The sequence below is a fragment of the Trichomycterus rosablanca genome, chromosome 21 (genome assembly GCF_030014385.1).
Source record: "Trichomycterus rosablanca isolate fTriRos1 chromosome 21, fTriRos1.hap1, whole genome shotgun sequence".
Taxonomy (NCBI): domain Eukaryota; kingdom Metazoa; phylum Chordata; class Actinopteri; order Siluriformes; family Trichomycteridae; genus Trichomycterus; species Trichomycterus rosablanca.
The window spans coordinates 2,117,501-2,143,594 of record NC_086008.1 but is presented as its reverse complement, the minus strand read 5'-3'; the positions used below and the strand labels follow the sequence as shown (position 1 = coordinate 2,143,594).

General features: G+C 44.2%; 1 protein-coding gene across 1 annotated transcript in view; it reads right to left on the bottom strand.

Moving 5' to 3' along the window:
• Positions 1 to 785: 785 nt before the first annotated feature.
• Positions 786 to 26,094, bottom strand: part of sema4c (sema domain, immunoglobulin domain (Ig), transmembrane domain (TM) and short cytoplasmic domain, (semaphorin) 4C) — a 36,778-nt gene continuing 11,469 nt past the window's right edge. Inside the window, exons 2-14 of the mRNA XM_063017776.1 lie at positions 19,190 to 19,344; positions 16,909 to 16,971; positions 16,267 to 16,365; positions 14,365 to 14,461; positions 13,864 to 13,983; positions 12,444 to 12,595; positions 12,189 to 12,364; positions 7,182 to 7,326; positions 6,540 to 6,753; positions 4,524 to 4,639; positions 3,416 to 3,573; positions 3,026 to 3,120; positions 786 to 1,863 (exon numbers count right to left, since the gene is read on the bottom strand). Of these exons, the coding sequence (XP_062873846.1) occupies positions 956 to 1,863; positions 3,026 to 3,120; positions 3,416 to 3,573; positions 4,524 to 4,639; positions 6,540 to 6,753; positions 7,182 to 7,326; positions 12,189 to 12,364; positions 12,444 to 12,595; positions 13,864 to 13,983; positions 14,365 to 14,461; positions 16,267 to 16,365; positions 16,909 to 16,971; positions 19,190 to 19,344 (2,498 nt within the window). The 3' untranslated portion in view covers positions 786 to 955. The remainder of the gene's footprint in view (positions 1,864 to 3,025; positions 3,121 to 3,415; positions 3,574 to 4,523; positions 4,640 to 6,539; positions 6,754 to 7,181; positions 7,327 to 12,188; positions 12,365 to 12,443; positions 12,596 to 13,863; positions 13,984 to 14,364; positions 14,462 to 16,266; positions 16,366 to 16,908; positions 16,972 to 19,189; positions 19,345 to 26,094) is intronic.

Here is a 26,094-nt window from a genome sequence, read left to right as displayed (position 1 = left end):
TAAATAAAAGACAGTTTTATAGCTGCTCACCTGTGTTATTCTGATTGGTCACCGGTGCATCAGTTGCATCCAATCAGACGTCTCATTTTTGTGTGCCCGTGTCCATTAACGGCGATTCTTTGTAAATAATCCGTAACACGCGGTAATGCACTTGCTGAAACATCCAGTATAATCATCCAATAATCCAAACACACTCACGATTTAGTTTTACAAAACAGTTCCGACGTAAAATACGATATAAATAAAGCCAGAATCCGTCCGTACGTCTGTACGTCCGTCCACGGGTTCACGATCCGAAACCAGAGCGCTTAAAAAAAAGTCCTGCATCAGCGCATCGTCCTTCATCATTCAGAACAAATCAGAAATGAGAGAGAGAGAAAATAAAGCATTTTAAATTACAAACATCACAATATATTAGTGCTTTGAGAATGAATGAGAAAAAACACGGAGAAAATGATCCGAGTCGTTTGGAAAGTCTGATCGTCGGTTCGTCGTCCTCCTCCTCTTATTATTTTTTTTCTTTTAAATTGTCACACTTCCTCCAGACGTCCATCCAGAGTAAAAAAGCATGATTGTCGTCTTGCTAAAAGTCTTGATTTTTTTATTCAACCTTCGTTTTGTCTTTAAACGTAAATCAAACCCCGAAATCATCGGCTATAATCAGCCAATCAGGTTCTCGAGCGTCAGTATAAAGCGTTTCCCGGGCGCGCCCGTCCGTGCCCGGGTTAAAATACGCAGTCTTTAAAAAATAACGTTAAAGGTGAAGGAAACAGAAAGTTCACATGCTCGGCGATGAAATGCTGTTAGCCGTTAGCTGCTAGCGTAAGCATGCCGCCCACTCGTCGATGGAGTTAGCGCAGAGAGATCGGATGGTGCAGAAGAACAGAGAGGAAGGACGTTTCTCCGAGACGGAGGGAGGTAGGCGATGTTTCGAGCGCGTTCCCGGCTCGCCCCTCTACACCGACGACTCTTCCGGGTTGGCGTCGGGCAGGACGCTGCGCTGCTGCAGCGTCCGCCGTAGCTCCTCCTTGAACGGACTGGTGTAATCGTTCTCCCTGGCGGCGATGCCCAGCTTTCCCACGCCGACTCCTCCGCCTGGCATGCCTCCGTTCGGCCGCTCCTCGGGCGCCAGGCTCAGGCTGAGCCGGACGTACCCGTTCGAGCCCGAGTTGCGGATGTTGGTGAGGCTGAGTCGGCTGGGCGAGTGGAGCGGCTGGCCGGGAATGGCGCTCGGCGTGGCGGACGACGACGCGTGACCTGGCACGATCTTCAGCGATCCGTCCGAGTAATAATAATTAGCTCCGGTTTCCCAGAATCGATCCTCTTCGTTGTTTGACGTGGTGGGCATCTTACTTGGCACGAAGCTCGGCGTCTCCTTGGGAAGCGTGATGGGATACACCAGCGTGCTCTCCAGTGGCTTCATCTCCGCAGTTCCGGCTTTCCCCAGCGCCAACTTCAGCCTCCGGCGCAGATAGAGGGCGCCGGCGAGCAACAGCAGACAAGTCACGCCCAAAGCGATCACCAGCACCCAGAACAGACCCATGCTGGCATCGGGTGCCCTGGCCTCCATGAACACCGGAGCGGTGGCCACCACTGCCACCTGGTAGCGCTCGGTTTGGAACTTCACGCCCTGCTCCTCGCTGTAGCACACGTACCGACCTGCCTGGAGAGCTCCAGCCCTCGGGATGACCAGGGCACGAAGGGCCCGATCGAAACGAGGCCCCGAAAGATCGGAGTCGCCCAAGAGAACCAGTTCACGATCGTTCAGCGACCATGAGGGATGTGCCAGGTTGGACACCAGCTGGCATGGCAGGACCAGGTCCGACCCCACCACTACGGTCACGTTCCTCAGCCGGGAATGTTCTGGAAAACAGAGAATATTGTTTTAGTTCATCAGGACGTGACTTTTACCACCGCTTTATCCTGGTCAGGGTTGCGGTGGGTCTGGTTTCTCTGAAATAACTGGGAGCAATACAGTGACACACCCAGACAATAGACAATAGCCAATCATGTCTGTCTGTAGACACCTGGCCAGCGGATAACACCGCTGGGGATTTGAACCCTGGATCCCAGAGGTTGTGGGCTAGTGTGATAGTGTATAAAAATGCAACAAAATATTAAATGATTAAATATAAATTAATATAAAATAATAAATAAAATATTAAATTATAAAAATATGAATTTATGTAAAATAATAAACAAAATATTAAATTATGAAAATATTAAACAATATAAAATTATAAATAAAATATGAATTATTAACATATTAATCAATATAAAATAAGAAATAAAATATGAATTCATCCAAAAATTAATTAATATAAAATAATAAAAACAATATTAATTTATTAAAATATTAATTAATATAAAATAATAAATACAATATTAAATTATTAAAATATTAATTCATATAAAATAAGAAATAAAAATAAAATTATCGAAATATTAATTATTATTAAAAAAAATATATTAAAATTTAAAAATAATAATTAATATAAAATAATAATAATTTATATAATAATATAAATAATAATATAATAAAATTTTAATTAATATTAAATTAATATACAATAATTATTTACTGTTACTAAACAAAAAATAGCAAATAAATAAAAAAATAGAAAATAATAATAACCATATAATCGATAATAAAATAATCATCATCATAATTACAAATAATCATAAATCAACACAATAATAATAATAATCTTTTAAATAACAAATTAAAAACCTTATTTGTCACAGTAATTGAAGGGGATTTATTTTCTTTATTTTAACTATACAGATAAATAAAATGTATAAATTCGTAACTGAATGAACCAAATCTCATCAAAAATATTAGCTCAGCTTTTATGTTTCTGTTACTGAAGCTTTGATATAAACATTTAACCTCTGTAAATGTTTGGTGAGCTGCGTTTAATCCCGTCTCTAGTACTGAACCCTCACTGCTGATAGAAGCTTTTATCGAGCTTCTATCGATACCCTGTTAGGACTGACCAGCAGGGGGTAGTGGAGTGTGACGTACCTGGACTGGGGATGGAGACGGGCTTATCGAACTTGGCTTTCGACCCCGGGTTGAACCTCACCAGCATGAGATCTTGAGTGAGAGTGGACATGGACCTGCGGGGAGAACCAGAGTCGTATCGGTCATCCGTCCCAACGAAAGCATTACACAGTGAGACACGCCTGCCGGGTTCACACACACCCGCCGGGTTCAAACATGCCCGCCGGGTTCACACACGCCCGCCGGGTTCACACACGCCTTTATATAACTGAGTTATTACACATTTTTGCATTGCTGTGGCTGAAATGCATGAATTTAGTAATTAGAACAAGCGTCCCAATACTTTTGACCATATAAGGATTTCAGCAGAAGAAGTTTACAGAGTGTGTGTGTGTGTGTGTGTGTGTGTACCCGCGATGAAGGTCGATTCGGACGCAGGCGCGCCCCTCGCTGTCCCAGGCGCAGTACGGATCTCTGGACAGTAAGCAGTCCGGCTGTGAGTGATAACGGCTACAGTTGGCCAAGGGTAACTGCAGCACCTCCGACCTCGAACCAATGTACAGATACTTCTACAGAGAGAGAGAGAGAGACACCGTGTACCTTTACATCAGATCCTAAAATAGAGGGCATCAGACCTAAAAAAAAAGGAACATCAGACACCAAAAAGAAGGAAAACCCTCAGAAAGGAGGGCATCAGACATCTACCCAAAAAGGAGGATGTCAGACCCCAAATAAGGAGAACATGAGACACCAACCCCAAAAGGTGGACATCAGCCCCTAGAAAGGAGAACATCAGACCTCCAAAAAGAAGATCAGACCTCCAAAAAGAAGAAGATCAGACCTCCAAAAAGAAGAACATCAGACCTCCAAAAAGAAGAACATCAGACCCCAAAAAGAAGAATATCAGACCTCCAAAAAGAACATCAGACCTCAAAAAAGAAGAACATCAGACCCCAAAAAGAACATTAGACCCCAAAAAGAAGAACATCAGACCCCAAAAAGAAGAACATCAGACCCCAAAAAGAAGAACATTAGACCCCAAAAAGAACATCAGACCCCAAAAAGAACATTAGACCCCAAAAAGAAGAACATTAGACCCCAAAAGGAGAGCATCACACCCTAAAATAGAGGGCATCAGACCCCAAAAAAGAGGATATTAGACCCCAAAAAGGAGAACATCAGTCCCTCAAAAAAGAGGGCATCAGACCCCAAAAAGAAGAACATCAGACCCTCAAAAAAGAGGGCATCAGACCGCAAAAAAAGAACATCAGACCCCAAAAAGAAGAACATCAGACCCCAAAAAAAGAGAACAGACACCTACACCAAAAGGAGGATGTCAGACTCCTAAAAAGAGAACACCAGACCCCAAAAAGGAGAGCGTCAGACACCATTAAGGAGAACATCAGACCCCAAATAGAAAAAAAATCAGACCCCAAAAAAGGAGGATATTACATCAGACCCAAATAGAAGAACATCAGACCCCCAAATGAGGCATAATGAGATGTCCGGTACTCGTTACCTTGCTGTGTGAGATGGTCAGACTGTCGACCGGTTGCGGTGAATCGAACAGCTGGATCTCCTCGATCACGTGAGCATCCGATCCGACGATCACCACCCGCTGCAGCCACCCGTCAGCTGGAGGAGGAATCATGGGAAATGGAGGGAGGGGAGGAGGCGCAGGGAGGTGAAGGAGAGGAGGGAGAAGGATACCAGAAGGTGTGTTAGCAAACCAATAAACACACACACACACACACACACACACACACAAGACAAATCAGCTGATTGATTAAACGTTCTATCATGATAGGAGTGGTCTCTTCCAGGATGACAATCCTGGTCAGGATCGCAGTGTGCCCAGTTCCACAGGAAGCACTGGGCGGATGGGAGGAACACCATCGCAGGTTCGGCCACCCCACCTCCACTCAAACATAGCTAACGGCGTCTGTGCAGACGCCCGGCCGGCCGAAAGCAGCCGAACCCAAACGTACCTGTAGGTGGACTGGCAACTCTCACTAGCACCCAGATGTGAGCTGATGTAAATGAGGTGGTGTGTGTGTTTGTGTGTCCAAAAGCCTGCTGAGCACTTCTGAGATAAACTCTGGACCCACTGTGACTCTGACCAGTATAAAACAGTTATTAAAGAAAGGAATTGTGGGTAAATTTGGAGGCTGCGTATGTGTGTTTGTGTTCTTTGTTGTACTACATGTCTGTAATTAGAGGCGTCATGTGCGCCAAGACAACTTCCACACACACACACACACAGACACACACACAGACACACACACAGACACACACACACACACAGACACACACACACAGATGGAAGCAGACAGATTTTCGTCTCGTTCAGTTTCAGCTGTTCTTTCCTCACTTAATGGGTAATCAACCCCGCAGTCCAATTGCCCGTGTGTGTGCGTGTGTGAGTGTGTGCGCGTGTGTGTGTGCGCGTGTGTGTGTGCGCGTGTGATCTGAATGAAAGGTGGCGTGTACTGAGCTGTATGAAGTCTCGGCTCTAAAGTGTCGCTGTCAGAAACAGAACGAAGGAAACGAAGGAAAAGAGCAGCAGAGTAAATCAGGTAACTGCTGGAGTGAGGCGGGAGGGGAGAGTGTGAGAGTGTGTTCGCATCTCTCATTCTGTGTGTGGGTAGCACTGTCGCCTCACAGCACGAAGGTTCTGGGTTCGATTCCCAGATGAAGAAAGAAATCAGAGTTACTCAGATCTGCTCTGTTACATTCATCACTGTTATGGTCATTTAGACCGGAAACATCCAGAACGTAGTTTCAGTTATCATCGACTATGTCCGTCCGTCCATCCATCCATCTAGTCATCTCTCCATCCATCCATCCATCCATCCATCCAACCAACCCTTCAACCATCCATCCATCCATTTATCCATCCATGCAACCATCCATCCATTTATTCATCCATCCATCAGTCCCTCAGTCTGTCCGTCCATCCATCCATCCATCCATTTACTCTTCCATCCATTCATTCAGCTATTCACCCAACCCTTCAACCAACCATCCATCCATCTGTCTATTTGTCTATTGGTCTGTCCAACCAACCAACCATCCAACCAACCCTTCAACCATCCATCCATCCATCCAACCAACCCTTCAACCATCCATCCATCCATCCAACCAACCCTTCAACCATCCATCCATCCATCCAACCAACCCTTCAACCATCCATCCATCCATCCATTCATCCATCAGTCCCTCACTCTGTCCATCCATCCATCCATCCATCTATCAGTCCCTCACTCTGTCCATCCATCCATCCATCAGTCCCTCACTCTGTCCATCCATCCATCCATCCATTCATCCATCAGTCTCTCACTCTGTCCATCCATCCATCAGTCCCTCACTCTGTCCATCCATCCATCCATTCATCCATTCATCCTTCCATCCATCCATCTATCCATCCATCCATCCATCCATCCATCCATCCATCCATCCATCCATCCATCTATCCATCTATCCATCCATCCATCCATCCATCCATCCATCTATCCATCCATCCATCCGTGTGTACCTGTTCCAATAAACATCACGCTGTAGGGCCTCTGGTCGAGGGCGTTCACTCGGTCCACAGCGATTCGGGTGTAGTTAACCCCCTTGGTGAGGGTCAGGGGTCGCGCCTCAACCCTCAGCTCCATCAGCGGGTGTTTCTTGGCGAAGTTGAGCGTGGCGTCGGGCAGCTGCAGCGAGCTGTTATAACCGTTCTCTCGGTCGAAGTTGGTGATGCACTACAAAGAGAAAAGAATAAAAGAATAAAAGAATGAAGAGATGCAGGAAGAGACGCAGGAAGGACGAGATTTATTCTGCAGTCTCATCAGGAGGGCGTGTGTTCAGATCTTATCTGCTGCTGTAATTATATTCGGAGGGATTTGTTTGGAACACTGTTCACTGAAACTGAAGCTTACAGTCAAATGCCTTTAATCTCATTTTACTTTTCTGTCTGCATGTGGATGTGATTCAGTCCAGACTCACGTCCTCGTGTTCCTGATTCAGAATTTGGCTCGATCTCCAGAACGCACGTCTCGACCATCCATCAATATTGTGGTCGTTAAGATTCTGGCTCAAACATCTGAGTCGCATTTTTACTTTTTAATAAAATCCTGATATAAACGTAATGAAATGTTTTATTTTAGCTTGGTGCAGCGTTTTCACTTACCGCTCCGGGTCGGGGGTTCGGCACGGTGCCCGTGTATCTACCCCATCTCTGAGAGGCCTCACGGTATTCTTTATACGGACCCTCGAATACACTTTTCACCTCTGTGATGTGGTACTGACACACCGCCGACACGTCCACGTCCCCCCTGAGAGGCAGAGAGAAGGTTTTAAGAACTAAAACAACATTACAAATGGGATTTAATCAAAGACACGTTTGATCAGAAACGCTTTGATTCACCGCGATGCCACACCCATGTTGATTAACCGCACCTGTAGTTGGCACATTTCTGTGAAAGACATTCTGATTGGCTGTGATGCTACAATGCAACCAATGATACCCACAAGACAGGCAACAATGCCCAAAAGGCAGACAGTGATGCCTAAAAGAAAAGCAGTGATGCCCGAAAGGAAGACAGTGATGCCCATAAGACAGATAGCAATGCCTAAAAAAGCAGTGATGCTCAAAAATAAGCAGTGATGCCCAGGACGAAGACGGTGCTGCCCAAAAGAAAAGCAGTGATGCTCAAGAAGGAGACATTGATGCCCTAAAACAGTGATGCCCATAAGGCAGACTGTGATGGCCAAAAGGAAAGCAGTGATGCCCGAAAGACAAACAGTGGTGCCCAAAAGGCAGAAACTGATGCCCAAAACATAAGCAGTGATGCCTAAGGAAAAGCGGTGATGCCTAAAACAAAAGCAGTAATGCCTAAAGAAAAGTGGTGATGCCTAAAGAAAAGCAGTAATGCCTAAAGAAAAGTGGTGATGCCTTAAAGAAAGCAGTGATGCCTAAAGAAAAGCAGTGATGCCCATAGAAAAGCAGTGATGCCCATAAGACAGACAGTGATGCTTAAAAGGCATTTAGTGATGCTCAGAATGCAGACAGCGATGCCCAAAGAAACAGTGATGCCTGAAAGGCTGCCATTAATGCTTAAAAGAAAAGCAGTGATGTCCAAAAGAAATGCAGTGATGCTCAAAAGGCAGAAACTGATGCCCAAAACAAAAGCAGTGATGCCTAAAGAAAAGCAGTGATGCCTAAAAAAAAGCAGTGATGCCCATAAGACAGACAGCGATGCCTAAAAGAAAAGCAGTGATGCCCTAAAGAAAAACAATATAGTGATGCCTGAAAGACAGACAGTGATGCTCAAAAGAAAACCAATAATGCCTAAAATGCAGACAGTGATGCCTGAAAGGCTGCCATTGATGCCTAAAAGAAAAGCAGTGATGTTCAAGGGAAAAGCACTAATGCTCAAAAGGCATTTAGTGATGCCCAAAAGAACAGTAAGGAAGCCCTAAAGAAAAACAGTAATGCCTAAAATGCAGTGATGCCCTAAAAAAAGGCATTTAGTGATGCCGGTGGCAAAAAAGCCAGAGAGGAAGTTCAGACTCAAACTCCTGCTGCTTCACTCAGGAACCCCCGAAATATTGCTCGCCCCAGTGACATCATCATAAAGTGTGATGTAATAAAAATGACTGTAAAATTAAAATGAAGCATCGCAAAAAAACAGTGAAATATCGTTTCATTTATCGTACACAAAGCCAAATTACTCATCAATCATCGATTCATCCCGAAAAACTCTCTCCCAGCTCACTCGTTCAGCCGCGGCGGATCTCGTGGGTGAGGAGGGGAGGCGAGCGGCTGCCGAATCGCTATTTCGGTGTCACTGTCATCATAATTACGGATCCACTTTTTCCTACATCGCAGAGGCGCGGCCCGGGCGCTTGGCACCGTCAAACACTTATAAATACTCGGGACGGCGTGACTTTCACAACTTCGTCAAAGAAAGAGAGTGAAAAGAGAAAAGAGGCGAGACGTGAGGCGGGAAGGTTAAATCTCAGACGCTGGCGGGCTTTCAACATCAGAGATGGAATAAACGCTCAAAAATAAACGCTGAATTTAAAGGCATTGTGATGAATTACCCAGGGACGGGAATAAAAGTTAAAAGACATAAAGAATTAGGGGGTTCGTGGTGTAAACGTTGGGGCTCCTGCAAACAGGAATGACACATAAAATCTATTAATAAGATGAAATAGTGTTTAGATGAATGAAAAAAACATCTAGGTGGCCTAACGCACCGTGGCGGGTCATGTGAGTGACATTCAGCTGCGGTTTTAGCAAAAAAAAGCCTCAATTTAGGAGGAAAAAGCTTCAGTCTTTGGGGAAAATGACTCAGTTCTGACAGAAAAAGTCCCAGCTTGGGCAAAAAAGCTTCAATTTTGGCAGAAGACAATTGAACGTCGGGAGAAAATGGCTTCGCTTTGGTGGAAAAGCTTCCATTTAAATAAAAAAGGTAAGAGCTTTGGATTTAGCAGAAGAAGCTCCAGATTTTGTGAGGGAAACTTTAAGAAAATAAGTCACAACTTTGGCAGAAGAAGCTTCAAGTTGGGCGGAAAACGGCACAAGATGCCTCTTCGTCAGAAGAAGCCTTGGCTACCTGCTTCGTCTTTGGCAGATGAAGCTGAGACTTTGTCAGAGAAAGTGTCACCATTGGTGAGAAAAGAAAAAGCTCCAGATTGCTGTTGATGCCTCAACTTGGTGAGAAGAAGGTGGTTTAGGCTGAACAGACCTCAGTTAGGATAGAAAAACGTTCTCTTGGACAAAATCTGATAGAACAGAAAAGGTTCTTTTAGTTTGGGTGAAAGAGACTCTGGCTTGGGTTGTGGTAGCTTTGGCTTGGGCAAAAGAAGTCTTAGGTTGGTAGAATAAGTCTAAGCTTGGGTAGAAAAAGGCACAAGATGCCTCTTCGTCAGAAGAAGCCTTGGCTATCTGCTTCGTCTTTGGCAGATGAAGCTGAGACTTTGTCAGAGAAAGTGTCACCATTTGGTGAGAAAAGAAAAAGCTCCAGATTGCTGTTGATGCCTCAACTTGGTGAGAAGAAGGTGTTTTGGGCTGAACAGACCTCAGTTAGGATAGAAAAACGTTCTCTTGGAAAAAGCCTGATAGAACAGAAAAGGTTCTTTTAGAAGAAGCTTTAGTTTGGGTGAAAGAGACCCTGGCTTGGGTTGAGGTAGCTTTGGCTTGGGCAAAATAAGTCTTAGCTTGGGTAGAACAAGTCTTAGCTTGAGTAGAAGAAGTCTAAGCCTGGGCAGAAGAAGTTATAGCTTGAGAAGAAGAAGTCTAGGCCTGGGCAGGGGTAAAACAAGTCGTAGTTTGGGTAGAAGAAGTCTTAGTTTGGGTAGAACAGGTCTTAGCTTGGGTAGAAGAAGTCTTAGCTTGGTTAGAAGAAGTCTTAGTTCGGGTAGATGAAGTCTAAGCCTGGGCAGAAGAAGTCATAGCTTGAGAAGAAGAAGTCTAAACCTGGGCAGGGGTAAAACAAGACGTAGTTTGGGTAGAAGAAGTCTTAGCTTGGGTAGAAGAAGTCATAGCTTGGGTGGAACAAGTCTTAGCTTGGGCAAAAGAAGTCTTAGGTTGGGTAGAAGAAGTTGTACCTTGGACAGAAGTATAAGCTTGGGTAGAAGAAGTCTACGCCTTGGCAGAAGAAGTCTACGCCTTGGCAGAAGAAGTCTTAGCTTGTGTAGAACAAGTCTTAGATTGAGTGGAACAAGTCTAAGCTTGGGTAGAAGAAGTCATAGATTGGGTAAAAGAAGTGTACGTCTTGGCAGAAGAAGTCTTAGGTTGGTAGAACAAGTCTTAGCTTGGGTAGAAGAAGTCTAAGCTTGGGTAGAACAAGTCTTAGCTTAGGTAGAACAAGTCTTAGCTTGGGTAGAACAAGTCTTAGCTTGGGTAAAAGAAGTCTTAGCTTGAGAAGGAGAAGTCTAGGCCTGGGCAGGGGTAAAACAAGTCGTAGTTTGGGTAGAACAGGTCTTAGCTTGGGTAGAAGAAGTCTTAGCTTGGGTAGAACAAGTCTTAGCTTGGGTAGAAGAAGTCTAAGCTTGGGTAGAAGAAGTCTTAGCTTGGGAAGAACAAGTCTTAGCTTGGGTAGAACAAGTCTTAGCTTGGGTAGAACAAGTCTTAGCTTGGGTAAAAGAAGTCTTAGCTTGAGAAGGAGTAGTCTAGGCCTGGGCAGGGGTAAAACAAGTCGTAGTTTGGGTAGAACAGGTCTTAGCTTGGGTAGAAGAAGTCTTAGCTTGGGTAGAAGAAGTCTAAGCTTGGGTAGAAGAAGTCTTAGCTTGGGTAGAACAAGTCTTAGCTTGGGTAGAACAAGTCTTAGCTTGGGTAGAACAAGTCTTAGCTTGGGTAAAAGAAGTCTTAGCTTGAGAAGGAGAAGTCTAGGCCTGGGCAGGGGTAAAACAAGTCGTAGTTTGGGTAGAACAGGTCTTAGCTTGGGTAGAACAAGTCTTAGCTTGGGTAAAAGAAGTCTTAGCTTGAGAAGGAGAAGTCTAGGCCTGGGCAGGGGTAAAACAAGTCGTAGTTTGGGTAGAACAGGTCTTAGCTTGGGTAGAAGAAGTCTTAGCTTGGGTAGAACAAGTCTTAGCTTGGGTAAAAGAAGTTTAAGCTTGGGTAGAAGAAGTTTAAGCTTGGGTAGAACAAGTCTTAGCTTGGGTAGAAGAAGTCTTAGCTTGGGTAGAACAAGTCTTAGCTTGGGTAAAAGAAGTCTTAGCTTGAGAAGGAGAAGTCTAGGCCTGGGCAGGGGTAAAACAAGTCGTAGTTTGGGTAGAACAGATCTTAGCTTGAGTAGAAGAAGTCTTAGCTTGGGTAGAACAAGTCTTAGCTTGGGTAGAAGAAGTTTAAGCTTGGGTAGAAGAAGTTTAAGCTTGGGTAGAAGAAGTCTTAGCTTGGGTAGAAGAAGTCTTAGCTTGGGTAAAAGAAGTCTTAGCTTGAGAAGGAGAAGTCTAGGCCTGGGCAGGGGTAAAACAAGTCGTAGTTTGGGTAGAACAGGTCTTAGCTTGGGTAGAAGAAGTTTTAGCTTTGGTAGAACAAGTCTTAGCTTGGGTAGAAGAAGTTTAAGCTTGGGTAGAAGAAGTTTAAGCTTGGGTAGAACAAGTCTTAGCTTGGGTAGAAGAAGTCTTTGATCTTGAGGAACAGAAACGTTCTACATCTTTTAATATACCAGTTAAAATAAAAACTCACCACTGGGCGTGAAACACCCCGTAGAAGACGGTGCCCCTCCAGTCGGTTCCCTGCATGGTGAATACGGCTCGCAGGTGGTTGAAGGTGATGTGCCGCTCAGGGAGGGAACAGACCAGCCGAGCCTTCTGAAAGGTCGTCCACTTCTTCTGCAGGGTTCGAGTTCCTCCCTGGTCACCCTGACGGTCCACAAAGATCTTTTTCATGTGACTGTTCAAACCAAACCGGCCCAAAAATCCATCGAGCGTCCTTTCTTACCTTACAGACGCGAGCCACACGAGCTACCGTCAGATCTCCATCGCAGTCCAGCTCCACGGCTCTCTCACTGAAGAAGAAGTAGATCTTATCGTCGTCTCCCACCGGGCTGCTTCTGCTCTCTCGCACCAGAGCTGAGCCCACAAAATTCGGTTCTAAGAACGGAGGAGGAACAGCAGCCGGAACAAAAAGGAAGCAGAGTTAACAAAACGGACCTGAGAGACAGTCTGTGTGTGCGGATGAACACTATGACCAAAAGTATGTGGACGTGCTTTCTAAGTAGTAAACTCGACTATTTTTGCTTCACCCAGAGCGGAGGTGCATTAAATTATGGGACGCAGCCATGAGATCTATACCTTGTGGTCTCTATACCTGTCAGTCCTAGTAAAGGAGGCGTGGCATCTCTACCTGTCAGTCTCATTAAAGGAGGTGTGAAAGTCTGGGGTGGTCAACACATCATCTCTGGGGCAGCTCACTCATCCAGGGCCGTTCTAAATGTGACACGCCCAAAACTGCCACAATGCCAGCTGAGTTCCCAGAACAAAGATTAAAGATGTAGGCATTCTATGCCAGCAGGAAACTGGACCTGACCAATCACGGCATTACGGTTTCAAAGAGAGAAGCTGGTTGGACAGATGTAAAAGCTGGCAAGTCTAAGAGGGAGAAACCATGATGTTTAGAGGAACGTCCACCTGGAGCAAATTATGCTCACATCTGTGCCTCCGTGCCCCCTCTGCAGGCCAAAAATGGCAGCGCAGAAAGACTCAAAACATGACTTCGCTCTCTGAAAACTGAAATGCCCAGAGGAACCATAAGTTCCTATAAGGATAGGCAGATCTCATTGCTATGCAGCACCCACTTATTAGATAGTGGAAATGACCAGGAGCAACAACAGCTCAGCCATACAAGCCCAATTCCAGCATGTTCCAATTTTTCCAAGCCTTGGATAAATCAAGTTGACCAGGCAATTCTAAGCATCAGCTGTGGTGGTGTAAAGCACAATTCTATTGGACTCACACACTGCTATTAAAGTTATGTCTCAGCATGACATTGCAATGCTACATTTGAAGGTTAAGGGCCTTCCTGAGGGGCCCAAAAGTCACAATTTGGACATGGTAAGGCTTGAATCCGTGACCTTTGTTTGATAATTCAGTACCTGAACGGCTGAGCTCCATCAAGATGTTTGGTGTGGAAGATCTTGCCTGACCTTTACCTGAATCACATCTCCAACTCTGAGCCAGACCACGTTGCACAAGCTCAGGGCTGCACTGAAGCAAAACCCCTTTTTAATTATGTGGAGGAGGAGGCTGTTATAGCAGCGAAAGGGCACCAACTGGGCATCGTGAAGCTCTTGGATGGGAGGTTTGGGTGTCCACAAACTTTTGGCCATGTGGTGGATGAAGGTCTGTGAGGGTGTCTGTACCGTTCAGCCAGGCCGGTAGGTACTCGCTCTTCATGCTGTAGTGCTGCTGTCCCAGGTTCCTCAGGATCACCGGCTCGGTGCCCAGGAAATTATTCAGAGTGGCAGAGTACAGCTCCTTATCTGCACACACACACACACACACACACACACCAGCATAAATGTTTCATCACACACAACCCTTATACACTCGTATCTGAGGAAGGTCTGCAGGAACATGAATAAATGATCTAAAAAGAGAGACACACACACACACACACACACTAATAATCTACAGCAGATGGAACATCTTCATTCGTCGCATATACAAGCATTCATGTACAGTACAATAAAACACTGGAGCTGAGGGGTTAAGGGCCTTGCTCAAGGGCCCAAAAGTGGCTGGATGGGATTCAAACCTACAACTTTCCGTTTAACAGCCCAAGGCTCTACCTACTAGGCTACCACTGTCCCTAGGTATCACTTCACTTGTGGACACACACTCACTAACACACACACACTTACCAACGATGAGGCCGGTGTGACCTTTAGCAGGGTCGTAGGGGCACTTGCCCTTCCCGTCCTCCAGGGCAGCGCTGTTCAAGGTGAAATGGTCGACGTTCTACACAACACAGGAGGAAAGAGACACAACAGATACAAAGTTCACATCAGTAACTAGCAGATCTCCATTCATTCATTCATGCCTGGTAGGCGTGGCCTCTATACCTGTCAGTCTCAATAAATACGGCGTGGCCTCTATACCTGTCAGTCTCAGTAAAGGAGGCGTGGTCTAAAGGAGGTGATGCCTCCATATCTTCTCACTACCTTAAGTGTAATGTATATATTAGCTACAGCGGTTCTCGCCTCTGTTTTCTCTGGTGTGATTTTGATTGACAGGTGAGCACCAGCCCACCCACGCAATCGGTTTTTCATAATGCCAATGCTGCCAGGCACACACACACACACACACACACACACACACACACACACAGACGTCTCCCCAGCACAGCTCCAGCTGCTGCTGAACCTCCAGCATCCACCCACCCACACACACACACACACACACACACACCGAGACGTGCTCATCTGAATGAGATACTTTTCACTGAGTAAACAGAGAGGAGAGGAGTGGGTGGAGGGCTGGAGAGAGGAGTGAATGAGTGAATGATGGGATGGATGGATAAACTAATAAGTAGATAAATGAATAAATGGATTATTGGATACATGGTCAGGTAAATAGAACATGGGAAGATGTTTGGGTAATTGGAACATGGATAGATGTTTGGGTAAATGGAACATGGATAGATGTTTGGGTAAATGGAACATGGATAGATGTTTGGGTAAATGGAACATGGATAGATGTTTGGGTAAATGGAACATGGATAGATGTTTGGGTAAATGGAACATGGATAGATGTTTGGGTAAATGGAACATGGGTAGATGTTTGGGTAAATGGAACATGGATAGATGTTTGGGTAAATGGAACATGGGTAGATGTTTGGGTAAATGGAACATGGATAGATGTTTGGATGGATGTTTGTGTGTAAGTACATTCTGGTGGGTGGGTGTATTCTGGTGGGTGGGTGTATATTGATGGCTGTTAGGGTGAACTGAAGTGTGTTGAGGGATTGGTGGATTAGTGAAAGGTGGAATAGACGTATTGGTGGATGGATGGATGGATGGATAGATAGTGGATGGATGGATGGATGGATAGATGTGTAGATGGAAGGTGGAATAGATGTTTTGAAGGATGGATGAGTTTTCGGCTTTATGGAATGGATAGTGGATGGATGGAATGACGATAGATGGAAGGTGGATGGATGGGTCGATGGATGAACAAATGTGTGGATTGAAGAATGATAGATGAAAGGTTGAATAGATGTATAGGTGTATGGATGGATGGATGGCTGTTTAGATGGACTGGAGAGTGGATAAATGAGCTGGTGTCTTGATGGAAGGTGCGGTGGATGGATGGGTGGATAGATGGATGGTTTGGTGGCTTGATGGACGGGGTGATGGATGAGTTGATGGATAGATGTGTAGATGGAAGGTGGAATAGATGTATTGGTGAATGGATGGCTGTATAGGTAGAATTAAGGGTGGGTGGAAGGATGGGTTGATGGATGAATGGCTGTTTAGGTGGGCTGCAGAGTGGGTGGATGAATGAATTGGTAACTTGATGGAAGGGGTGATGGATAGATGTGTGGATAGAAGGATGGGAAGTGGAATAGATGTATTGGTGGATGGATGGCTGTATAGGTAGGATAAAGGGTGGATGGATAGATGGATGGGGGTCTAGTGGAAGGGGTGGTGGATAGATGGATTGGTGGACTAAAGGGTGGGAAAATAAATTAGTTAGTGGCTTTATGGAAGAGGTGGTGGATAGATGGATGGATGAATGGATGGGTGGGTGGATGAGACACTTACGATGTAGGTGCATTTGGGCTGGAAGGCGTAGGTACCACACGTGTACATGTGAGTGTGGTTGTAGCTCTGCAGGAAGCGGATGTAGTTAAAACACTCTGTCTGTTAGAGAGAGAGAGAGAGAGAGAGAGAGCAGGAGAGAGCAGGTCATTTACAGTAAAGCATTTCACCTACATTCAATTAACTTGATTGTATACGAGGGTTAAATGTTAAACTGAGTGATGCTTTATACAGCCAAAAGTATGTGGCCCCCTGAGCATGAGCTTACTGAGCATCACATTCCACAACCATGTAAATTATTACAAACAGACATTCACACTCCAGGATGTTGGGCGTGTCTGTTTGTGCCCATTCAGTAAAAGAACGTTGGTTAGATCAGGCGCTGACGCTGGTTGAGAACGCCTGGCTCACAATCTGTGTTCCAATTCATCCCAAAAGTGTTTAGTGGGCCGTTGACCTCCTCAATGCAAATATGGAAGCGTGAGCATCATTTATTAAATAGTAGTAGTCAGACAGTGACTTAGGTGGTTAAGGTAATGGAATGGAATGCAAATAAATCATCAGCCGTGGTGTCCACATACTTCTGGTCACATAGAGTTGATGGAGAATAGAGTTATATAGAATAGAGTTAACGATGGCCGATACCTGGTTGTTTTTTCCTCTCTCTGCACACTCTCTCTTCTTCTCCAGCGGAGCCGGCCACTCGATCTGACACACAGGGAGAAAAAGCAAAGGACCGTAAATAGAGCACAAGCTAAACGACTGATCTGTGTTTTAATCTCATTACGGTATTAAATGCTACGAGCACAGAGACCCTGCAGACTAACCAATCATCAGTCCAGGTTTAAAATAAATAAAATTAAAGTTAGAATTGTTTTAAACGACGAGTTAGGACCACACGTGAGGTCAGAAGTTTACATACACTCGTGGAATGACTTCTTTTTGGAGAGCGGCGGATTGATGAGGAGAAGAAAAGAAACGCCGGATTTCGAAACCCTCGTCCTCGCCGCTGACCTCCGAAATTGCGGCTTCTTCTAAATCGCTCGCTAAAAGCTCCGCGCCGATCCCCGAATGCGACGGAATTTGCATAATAAAATGTAAATGCCGGCGCTGGAGTGGCGGAGTGGCGAGCGGACGAGTGCGGGGAAAGGCGGAGGGGAGAGGAAATAAGTACGAAAGAGAGAGAAAATGAGGATGAAGAGCGAGGATGAAGTGATTAAGGGCGGGGCCAGAACAGACGGAGAAGCGGAACGGAGAGGCAGCGAGAACGGAAACAATCAGAATGCAAATCTAGCGATTAGCCAAATTGAGACGTGCCATAGCGCACCGTAAAATCACCACCGTCGTCGGGTTCTTCTTTTCACCAGCCGGCGGTAGATTCCTACATAAAGCCATGAAGCACCTTGACCTGACAGTAGGAGTCGTTGTTGCAGCAACAACAAACCTGCACCACCTGCCCCCAGTTTTAAGGCTGCAGAGGTCTTGCAGGTAAGGTAAGGTGTTATCTATCATCCATCATCCATCCATCTACCTACTTACACTTTATGGTCGTAAGTATATGGACACCTTATCAAAAGCTTATTGGACAAGTCATTCCAAAGCTACAGACAATAATATGGAGTTAGCAAAATCCCACCCCTCCCCTCGCACCGTGAAGATTCCAATTCCTCCCTAAGGTCTTCAGATCATCCATCCATCCATCCAGTCATTCACTAACCCCCAATCCATCTATCCACCAATCCATCTATCCATCCATCTGTTCATCCATCCACCCACCCACCAATCCATCTATTCATCCATTCATCAACCTCATTCAAACTCATTCCATCCATCCATCCATTTATCCAATTAATCCATCCCTCCATAATCCATCCATCCATAATCCATTTATCCAATTAATCCATCCCTCCATAATCCATCCATCCATCCATAATCTATTCATCCAATTAATCCATCCCTCTATAATCCATCCATCCATCCATAATCCATTTATCCAATTAATCCATCCCTCCATAATCCATCCATCCATCCATCCATAATCCATTTATCCAATTAATCCATCCCTCCATAATCCATCCATCCATAATCCATTTATCCAATTAATCCATCCCTCCATAATCCATCCATCCATAATCTATTCATCCAATTAATCCATCCCTCTATAATCCATCCATCCATCCATCCATCCATAATCTATTCATCTATTCATCCATCCATCCATCCATAATCCATCCATCCATCCATCCATCCATAATCTATTCATCCATCCATCCATCCATAATCTATTCATCCATCCATAATCCATCCATCCATCCATCCAACCATCCATAATCTATTCATCCATCCATCCATCCATCCATAATCTATTCATCCATCCATCCATCCATAATCTATTCATCCATCCATCCATCCATCCATAATCCATCCATCCATCCATCCATAATCTATTCATCCATCCATCCATCCATAATCTATCCATCCATCCATCCAACCATCCATAATCTATTCATCCATCCATTCATCCATCCATCCATAATCCATCCATCCATCCATCCATCCATAATCTATTCATCCAATTAATCCATCCCTCCATAATCCATCCATCCATCCATCCAACCATCCATCCATCCATCCATCCATAATCTATTCATCCATCCATAATCTATTCATCCAATTAATCCATCCCTCCATAATCCATCCATCCATCCATCCATCCAACCATCCATAATCTATTCATCCATCCATCCATCCATCCATAATCTATTCATCCATCCATCCATCCATCCATAATCTATTCATCCATCCATCCATAATCCATCCATCCATCAAACTCATTCAATTTAACTTTAATTGGTTCTTTATGACCCAGTTGCTTTTCACAGTGAGGTAGGCGTACCCCATAATTACGGTCATGACTTGGACTTACCTGTGGGCGAAGCTGGCGTGTGATGTCATTCGGGTCGAGGGCGAACAGCGTCTCTCTGGCACCGACATACAGGACGCGCTCGTGCTCGGACAGGGTCAGCATGGTGTAATTAAACACGCCGACCGCCCGGAACTTGGCCATGCTGTCGATAACCTCTGTACAGGGGTGGAGAGAGAGAGACAGAGAGAGAGAGAGAGAGAGAGAGAGAGAGACAGAATGAGAAATCAGTTTAACACATCTACTTTTTTGTTGAGCGACTTTTAACTTAGACTAGATGGTCAAAAGTATGTGGACACCTCAACTGACCAATCCTAACAGGTATATAAAATCAACTACGTATAAGAAACGTTCCAGCTTTTGTGGCAACAGTTTAGGGAAGGCCCTTCACTGTTCCAGCATGGCTTTGCCCTATGCACAAAGCAAGGCCAAAAGTATGTGGACACCCTACAGTTTGGAAGTCAAGTACTCCAAGAGATTGGATAGGAAGTCCTTGATTGCCACTGGGCATTTTGTTTCATTCCAAAGGAGTTCAGTAGGGTTCTGGAGGCCACTGGACCTTGTGCTTCATCCACACCAAACTAGTCAAGTCACATGTCCTTTATGGACCTTGCTTCAATCACATGGGCAATTTTGTAATAGTTTGTAGGGGTGTCCATAGACTTTTGACCATATAATGCAGTGCTTCCCAACCTTTTATACACCACAGACCAGTTTCATATAAGATATAATTTCGCAGACCGGTGGGGGCGGAGGGATTTAAAATAGAATAACTGTACTAATCACAAATGAGCTTTTTTCACTGCAACGAGACGCTGCTCCCACCTAGTGGTGATTGGAGACAATAACACCCATAAATAGTAGTGTTTTCATTGCTGATGTACCAATCTTTAATTATTTATTGTTTCTGTGCAGCCCGGTAATAAATGACCGGTGGTTGGGGACCCCTGATATAGTGTATTAACTCATTCTCAGAAATGTTTGACCAGTGAGTTTAGCTGAAGGTTGAGCCGCCTAGCTAGATTTTTACAGTGTGTTTTCTTAGTTTAACCTCCTTTAAGTGCAAACTGGATCTGCAGACATTACTCAGGTCAGAAATAATAAAAACCTTTTAAATATTTTACGCCGTTTTAAGTTAACGAGCATCGACGCGAGCGCATGATGCACATCTGAGGCGTTATTGCATAAGCATTATAAATAATAAATAAGCACCGAGAGGGACACACACACAGAAAAGCAGCACAATATTGTTTCATTATCCTCCAAACTCCTTTTCCTTTCACCTTCCAGCAACAAAAAAAATCCCAAATGAGAAACAAAATCCAAACGAGTGCCGGACCACCGGCTCCAAACCGCCGCAGAATAACCATCGTCTTTATTTCAGCACCGAGCCGAGCACCAAAGGAAATAATTCCTCCGTCCTGATTTATATCTCTCACGCAATACGGAGGAAAAGAGCCGGAAGAAAAGAGACGGTGGGAGAAAAACGAAGAAGAAAAACGTCGAGGGACGTAAATAAACTAAAAAAATGATTCTGAAAGGACGGAACTGAGAAGAGCGAGTGTAAACGGATACGATGGATTCAAACCGGACAGACGAGAGAGATCAGAAAGTAAAAAATAGATAAGCAAGTGAAAGATGAGAGATTATGATAGATGAGAGAAGTACAAATAAATCATGAGAGATACTCTACATGACCAAAAGTATGTGGACACCTTATTTTACTTTTTTTTAAACCCATGCGTGGGTTGCCTATCTTGCATCTATAACAGCAGTCTTCTTAGAAAGCTTCCCACCAGATACAAGATCTCAGAGTGTGTCTATGGGAATCTGTGTCCATTTTTATTAACTAAACATTCGTAAGGTCAGGCACTGATGCTGGACAAAAAGGTCTGTCCTGCAATCAGCGGTAACATTTCATCCCAAATGGTTCATCAGTTTAGGGAAGGCTCTTATCTACATCAAACAGGCCAGAGCCTTCCCTAAACTCATGCTCAAAAGTTGGAAGCATATAATTGATTTAATATATTAGATTTGTTTGTTTATTAGGATTTTAACGTCATGTTTTACACTTTGGTTACATCCACGACAGGAACGGTAGTTACTCGTTACACAAGATTCATCAAACACAGTCCTGGACGATTTTGTATCTCCAGTTCACCTCCCTTGCACATCTTTGGACTGTGGGAGGAAACCGGAGCTCCAGGAGGAAACCCACGCAGACACGGGGAGAACATGCAAACTCCACACAGAATGTAGTTAGCAAAATACCACCCCTCCCATCGCACCGTGAAGATTCCAGAAAAGTAGTTGATTTTTTTTTACAAGTAGAAGGGGTGTCCACATACATTCGACCATATTTGTCCATCCATCCATCATTCACCCACCCACCAGTCCATCCAATTAATCCATCCAGTCATTCACCCATCTATCCATCTATCCATCTATCCATCTATCCATTAATCCATCCATCCTTCCATGGGGACCCGGACCGCCCCACCTGGGGATCGAACCCAGGACCTTCTTGCTCTGCGGCAACAGTGCTACCCACCTAGCCACCATGCCGCCCCATTATATATTAGATTTTCTGAAACACTTTTGACTCTTTGACGTATCTCTTGCACTTTTTGTCACCTTAAGAATAGCAAGGAAATGCTCGTGTGTTGTGTGGATGCCACACAAATGCTTGCGATTTTGTAACAGGATGTCCAGCAAGCTCAGAATCAGGTGTCCACATACTTTTAGCCACATAGTGTTGAAAAATAAACAGACACAGAGTGAGATAGCAAGAGAAAAAAGGAGAAAGACAAACTAGGTGAGAAATAGAGACGAAAGCAAAAAAAAAAAGTGAGATAGAAAGATTAAAGACAAAGAGAGGACAAAAGGAACTTTAGGAAAAGAAGGAACAGCTGTTAAATAATACAGATGTTTATAACTAACGCGCACACACACACACACACACACACACACACACAGCTGGTGGAGATTTAGGTATCGTATTACATGAATCGTCCATGTAATTACCACATCCTAACACAAGGGGGCACCAGCAGCATCTGCCACCGAACGCGATTTCCATTCGCTCATGTTTACATTTTCGTCTTTACTACTTACTTTATTCTAATCAAGGTCGCTGCGGGTCCAGAGTCAATCAAAAACATCGGGCACGAGGCATAAGTGCACCCCGGACAGGGCGCCAATCCGTCGCAGGACTTGCAGAACTTGAGGAACAAACCCGGGCACCCACCGTGCCCGCTTCGCCAACAGGCTGCAATACCCCCCCCCCCCCTCCCCAAAACCACTTCAGAGTGGCAATTAGGATCTGATGTACTATACACAGCCCCCGCCAGAACGACAGAGGTGGGTGCAGCCGGCGTAGCAACTTCAAACAGTAATAGAGTTTGGAACCAAATGCCATCCGTCCCCTTCAGCGCCGAGGAGGGAAAAAATACGTTAAAAAAGAGTTAAAAATAGCCGCGGCTAAACTGAGGACCAGATGTGGACCAGCGCAGGGAGGAGAACATCGCACAACTTTAAAAAAACGCAGCGAATAATGAGCTAGCTGCGGGCTTGTTAGCATTTTGCAAACAACTGCGAGTTGCGTTTGGTGTTGTAGCCAGATTAGCATTTTTTGCATCAACGGTTTGCTTCATGTTTCCTAGAAATAACAAAACAGTAAAAACAAATCAAGCAAAGTTCATAAAGAAAAGTATTGATTAGCAAATGCTAGTTTAACCGAACAACACGGTATGTGGTCAGTTTGAGGTTTCTCACATTTGTATTAGCAACAGCTAGCATTGTGTTTGGCATCACTCTAGACCAGGGGGGTCAAACTCATTTTCACCGAGGGCCACGTCTGCATTACAGTAACGTATTGTAACGTATCCTGCTGTGATTGCAGTCGCCTTTTACGTCTTGGACAGTTTGTTGTTTATCTTGGAGGATAAATTCAGTTTGGTGTCAAAATGCCAAATTTATTCTGTATATTTATAACGTTTATCTACATTTATATCGTCCTCCTTTACCACAGACACGGCCTCATAACACAAACTTGTTTCCACTTTCACATCTTTCATTAAATTTCCTCCTTCTGCTTCAATTTTGGGATTATTTGTAGATATTTCTCAGCATCACTTGTTGGAAAACCATCTCAGTTAAGCGCTGATGTAGAAACGCTGCCATCTAGTGGTGGGATGCAGGATGCGTCACTTTGCGGGTCACAAAATCGGCATGCATTGTAGGAGATGCAGTTTATGTAGGATTTTACAGAGTATTTTAAGACGATCGTTCTGTCCTCGCTAGGAGTTTTTCCCCCTTTCTCAGCTAGACAGACAGACAGACAGACAGACAGACAGACAGACAGCTTTCTCCAGAATACAGTTCGGTCGGTTTTATTTGCTTCCCAGCTGTGTGATACACTGTGTGCATCAGAATGGAGTAAAACTACAAAATACAAACGTAAAACAGTACAGACGCACATCACTGTAGTCCAGTGTTACATCTAGTACGATATGAAATTTAACCGAACGTAAAATAGCGATAACGAGTTAAAATTTTGTGTGAAAATGCTAATCGCTATAGTAATGCTAACAACCGTATTTAATTATGGAATTACGCTGTAACGTACTCGCTAAACATTCACAAACAACTGAGAATTTAAACGTCTACGACTAACAGGCGACGATTCATTCGGTATCTGATTGCAAGACAATTAACGCCTATTTATTATTGTTTACGCTACTGACGTTAGCGCACGTTCTTTGCCGCTAAAACGTAAAAGTCACGTGACTTCTTAGTGAAGGTCAAAGTTTCCTATTAAATTATAAGTGCGTCTCTGTAACGACTCGAACCGTCACGACAATCGTACGACTTTTAAGCTCTCGCGAGGCCACATAAAATGACGTGGCGGCCGGGAGTTTGACGCCCCTAATCTAAACTTTCTATACATAAATGTCCCAGAGGGCATAGTATGCTAGCAGGGGGTTGTTAATGCTATGTAAACAAAATGCTAACGGCTAGAGTTATATTTACTCTCGGTTATATTAGCTTGCTTATTACTAGCCTTGCATTTTTATTTTATTTTTTTCTAGAATAAATAAAACTATAAGTCACCCAAAGTTCACAAAGATAATTAAGAAGCACCGTGTCGTATTTGCCGTTAGCTACGTTAGCAAATCTTTCTGCACCTTTTAACAAGGAAAAAGTGCAAGAACCTGACGAAGTAAAAAATAAATGGCTAGCGAGGGGCTTGTTGGAATTGTGCTAACAAGATGCTTGTTCTGTGTTTGCTACATTAGCATTTCTGCGTCGGGGTTTATTTTATAATAAAAACAAAGCTAACAAAGGAAAGATCCTGTTTCACAAACACAAACGTCAGATATAAAATATGCTAATGGTGTTGGGTGTTAGCAACATTAGCAACTCTCTAAATTGTGGTTGTATTTTGTAAGAGTTATAAAACATGTCCAGAATGTGTCGAAGTTAAAAATTATTAGCTAACAGTATGCAAATCAGATGCTAACGTTAAGCATTACTCACATTAGCATTTAAAGTAAACAAAGCTAGCAGGGTGACTGTTACTAAGATGCAAACTGTTAGCCGCATTAGCGTATCTCTCTAAAAATACTCATTTTCAATGTTGTCTTAAATATAATGAAACTAAATCAGCTAAAGCTAGCGGGACGTGTGTTAGCATGATTCAGGAACAGAACGTCCAGCTAAGGGAGTGCAAAGAGGAAGCTGTCTGTCTGTCTATCTTTATATCTGTCTATCTATTTGTCTGTCTGTCTATCTGTCTATCTTTATATGTCTGTCTGTGTGTCTGTCTGTTTATCTATCTATCTGTCTGTCTATCTATCTACCTGTCTGTCTGTCTACCTGTCTGTATGTCTATCTGTCTGTTTGTCTATCTATCTGTCTGTCTGTCTGTCTGACTATCTGTCTGTCTATCTACCTATCTGTCTGTCAGACTATCTATCTGTCTGTATGTACAGTGTATCACAAAAGTGAGTACACCCCTCACATTTCTGCAAATATTTTATTATATCTTTTCATGGGACAACACTATAGAAATAAAACTTGGATATAACTTAGAGTAGTCAGTGTACAGCTTGTATAGCAGTGTAGATTTACTGTCTTCTGAAAATAACTCAACACACAGCCATTAATGTCTAAATGGCTGGCAACATAAGTGAGTACACCCCACAGTGAACATGTCCAAATTGTGCCCAAAGTGTCAATATTTTGTGTGACCACCATTATTAGCACTGCCTTAACCCTCCTGGGCATGGAATTCACCAGAGCTGCACAGGTTGCTACTGGAATCCTCTTCCACTCCTCCATGATGACATCACGGAGCTGGTTGATGTTAGACACCTTGAACTCCTCCACCTTCCACTTGAGGATGCGCCACAGGTGCTCAATTGGGTTTAGTCCATCACCTTTACCTTCAGCTTCCTCAGCAAGGCAGTTGTCATCTTGGAGGCTGTGTTTGGGGTCGTTATCCTGTTGGAAAACTGCCATGAGGCCCAGTTTTCGAAGGGAGGGGATCATGCTCTATTTCAGAATGTCACAGTACATGTTGGAATTCATGTTTCCCTCAATGAACTGCAGCTCCCCAGTGCCAGCAACACTCATGCAGCCCAAGACCATGATGCTACCACCACCATGCTTGACTGTAGGCAAGATACAGTTGTCTTGGTACTTCTCACCAGGGCGCCGCCACACATGCTGGACACCATCTGAGCCAAACAAGTTTATCTTGGTCTCGTCAGACCACAGGGCATTCCAGTAATCCATGTTCTTGGACTGCTTGTTTTCAGCAAACTGTTTGCTGGCTTTCTTGTGCGTCAGCTTCCTTCTGGGATGACGACCATGCAGACCGAGTTGATGCAGTGTGCGGCGTATGG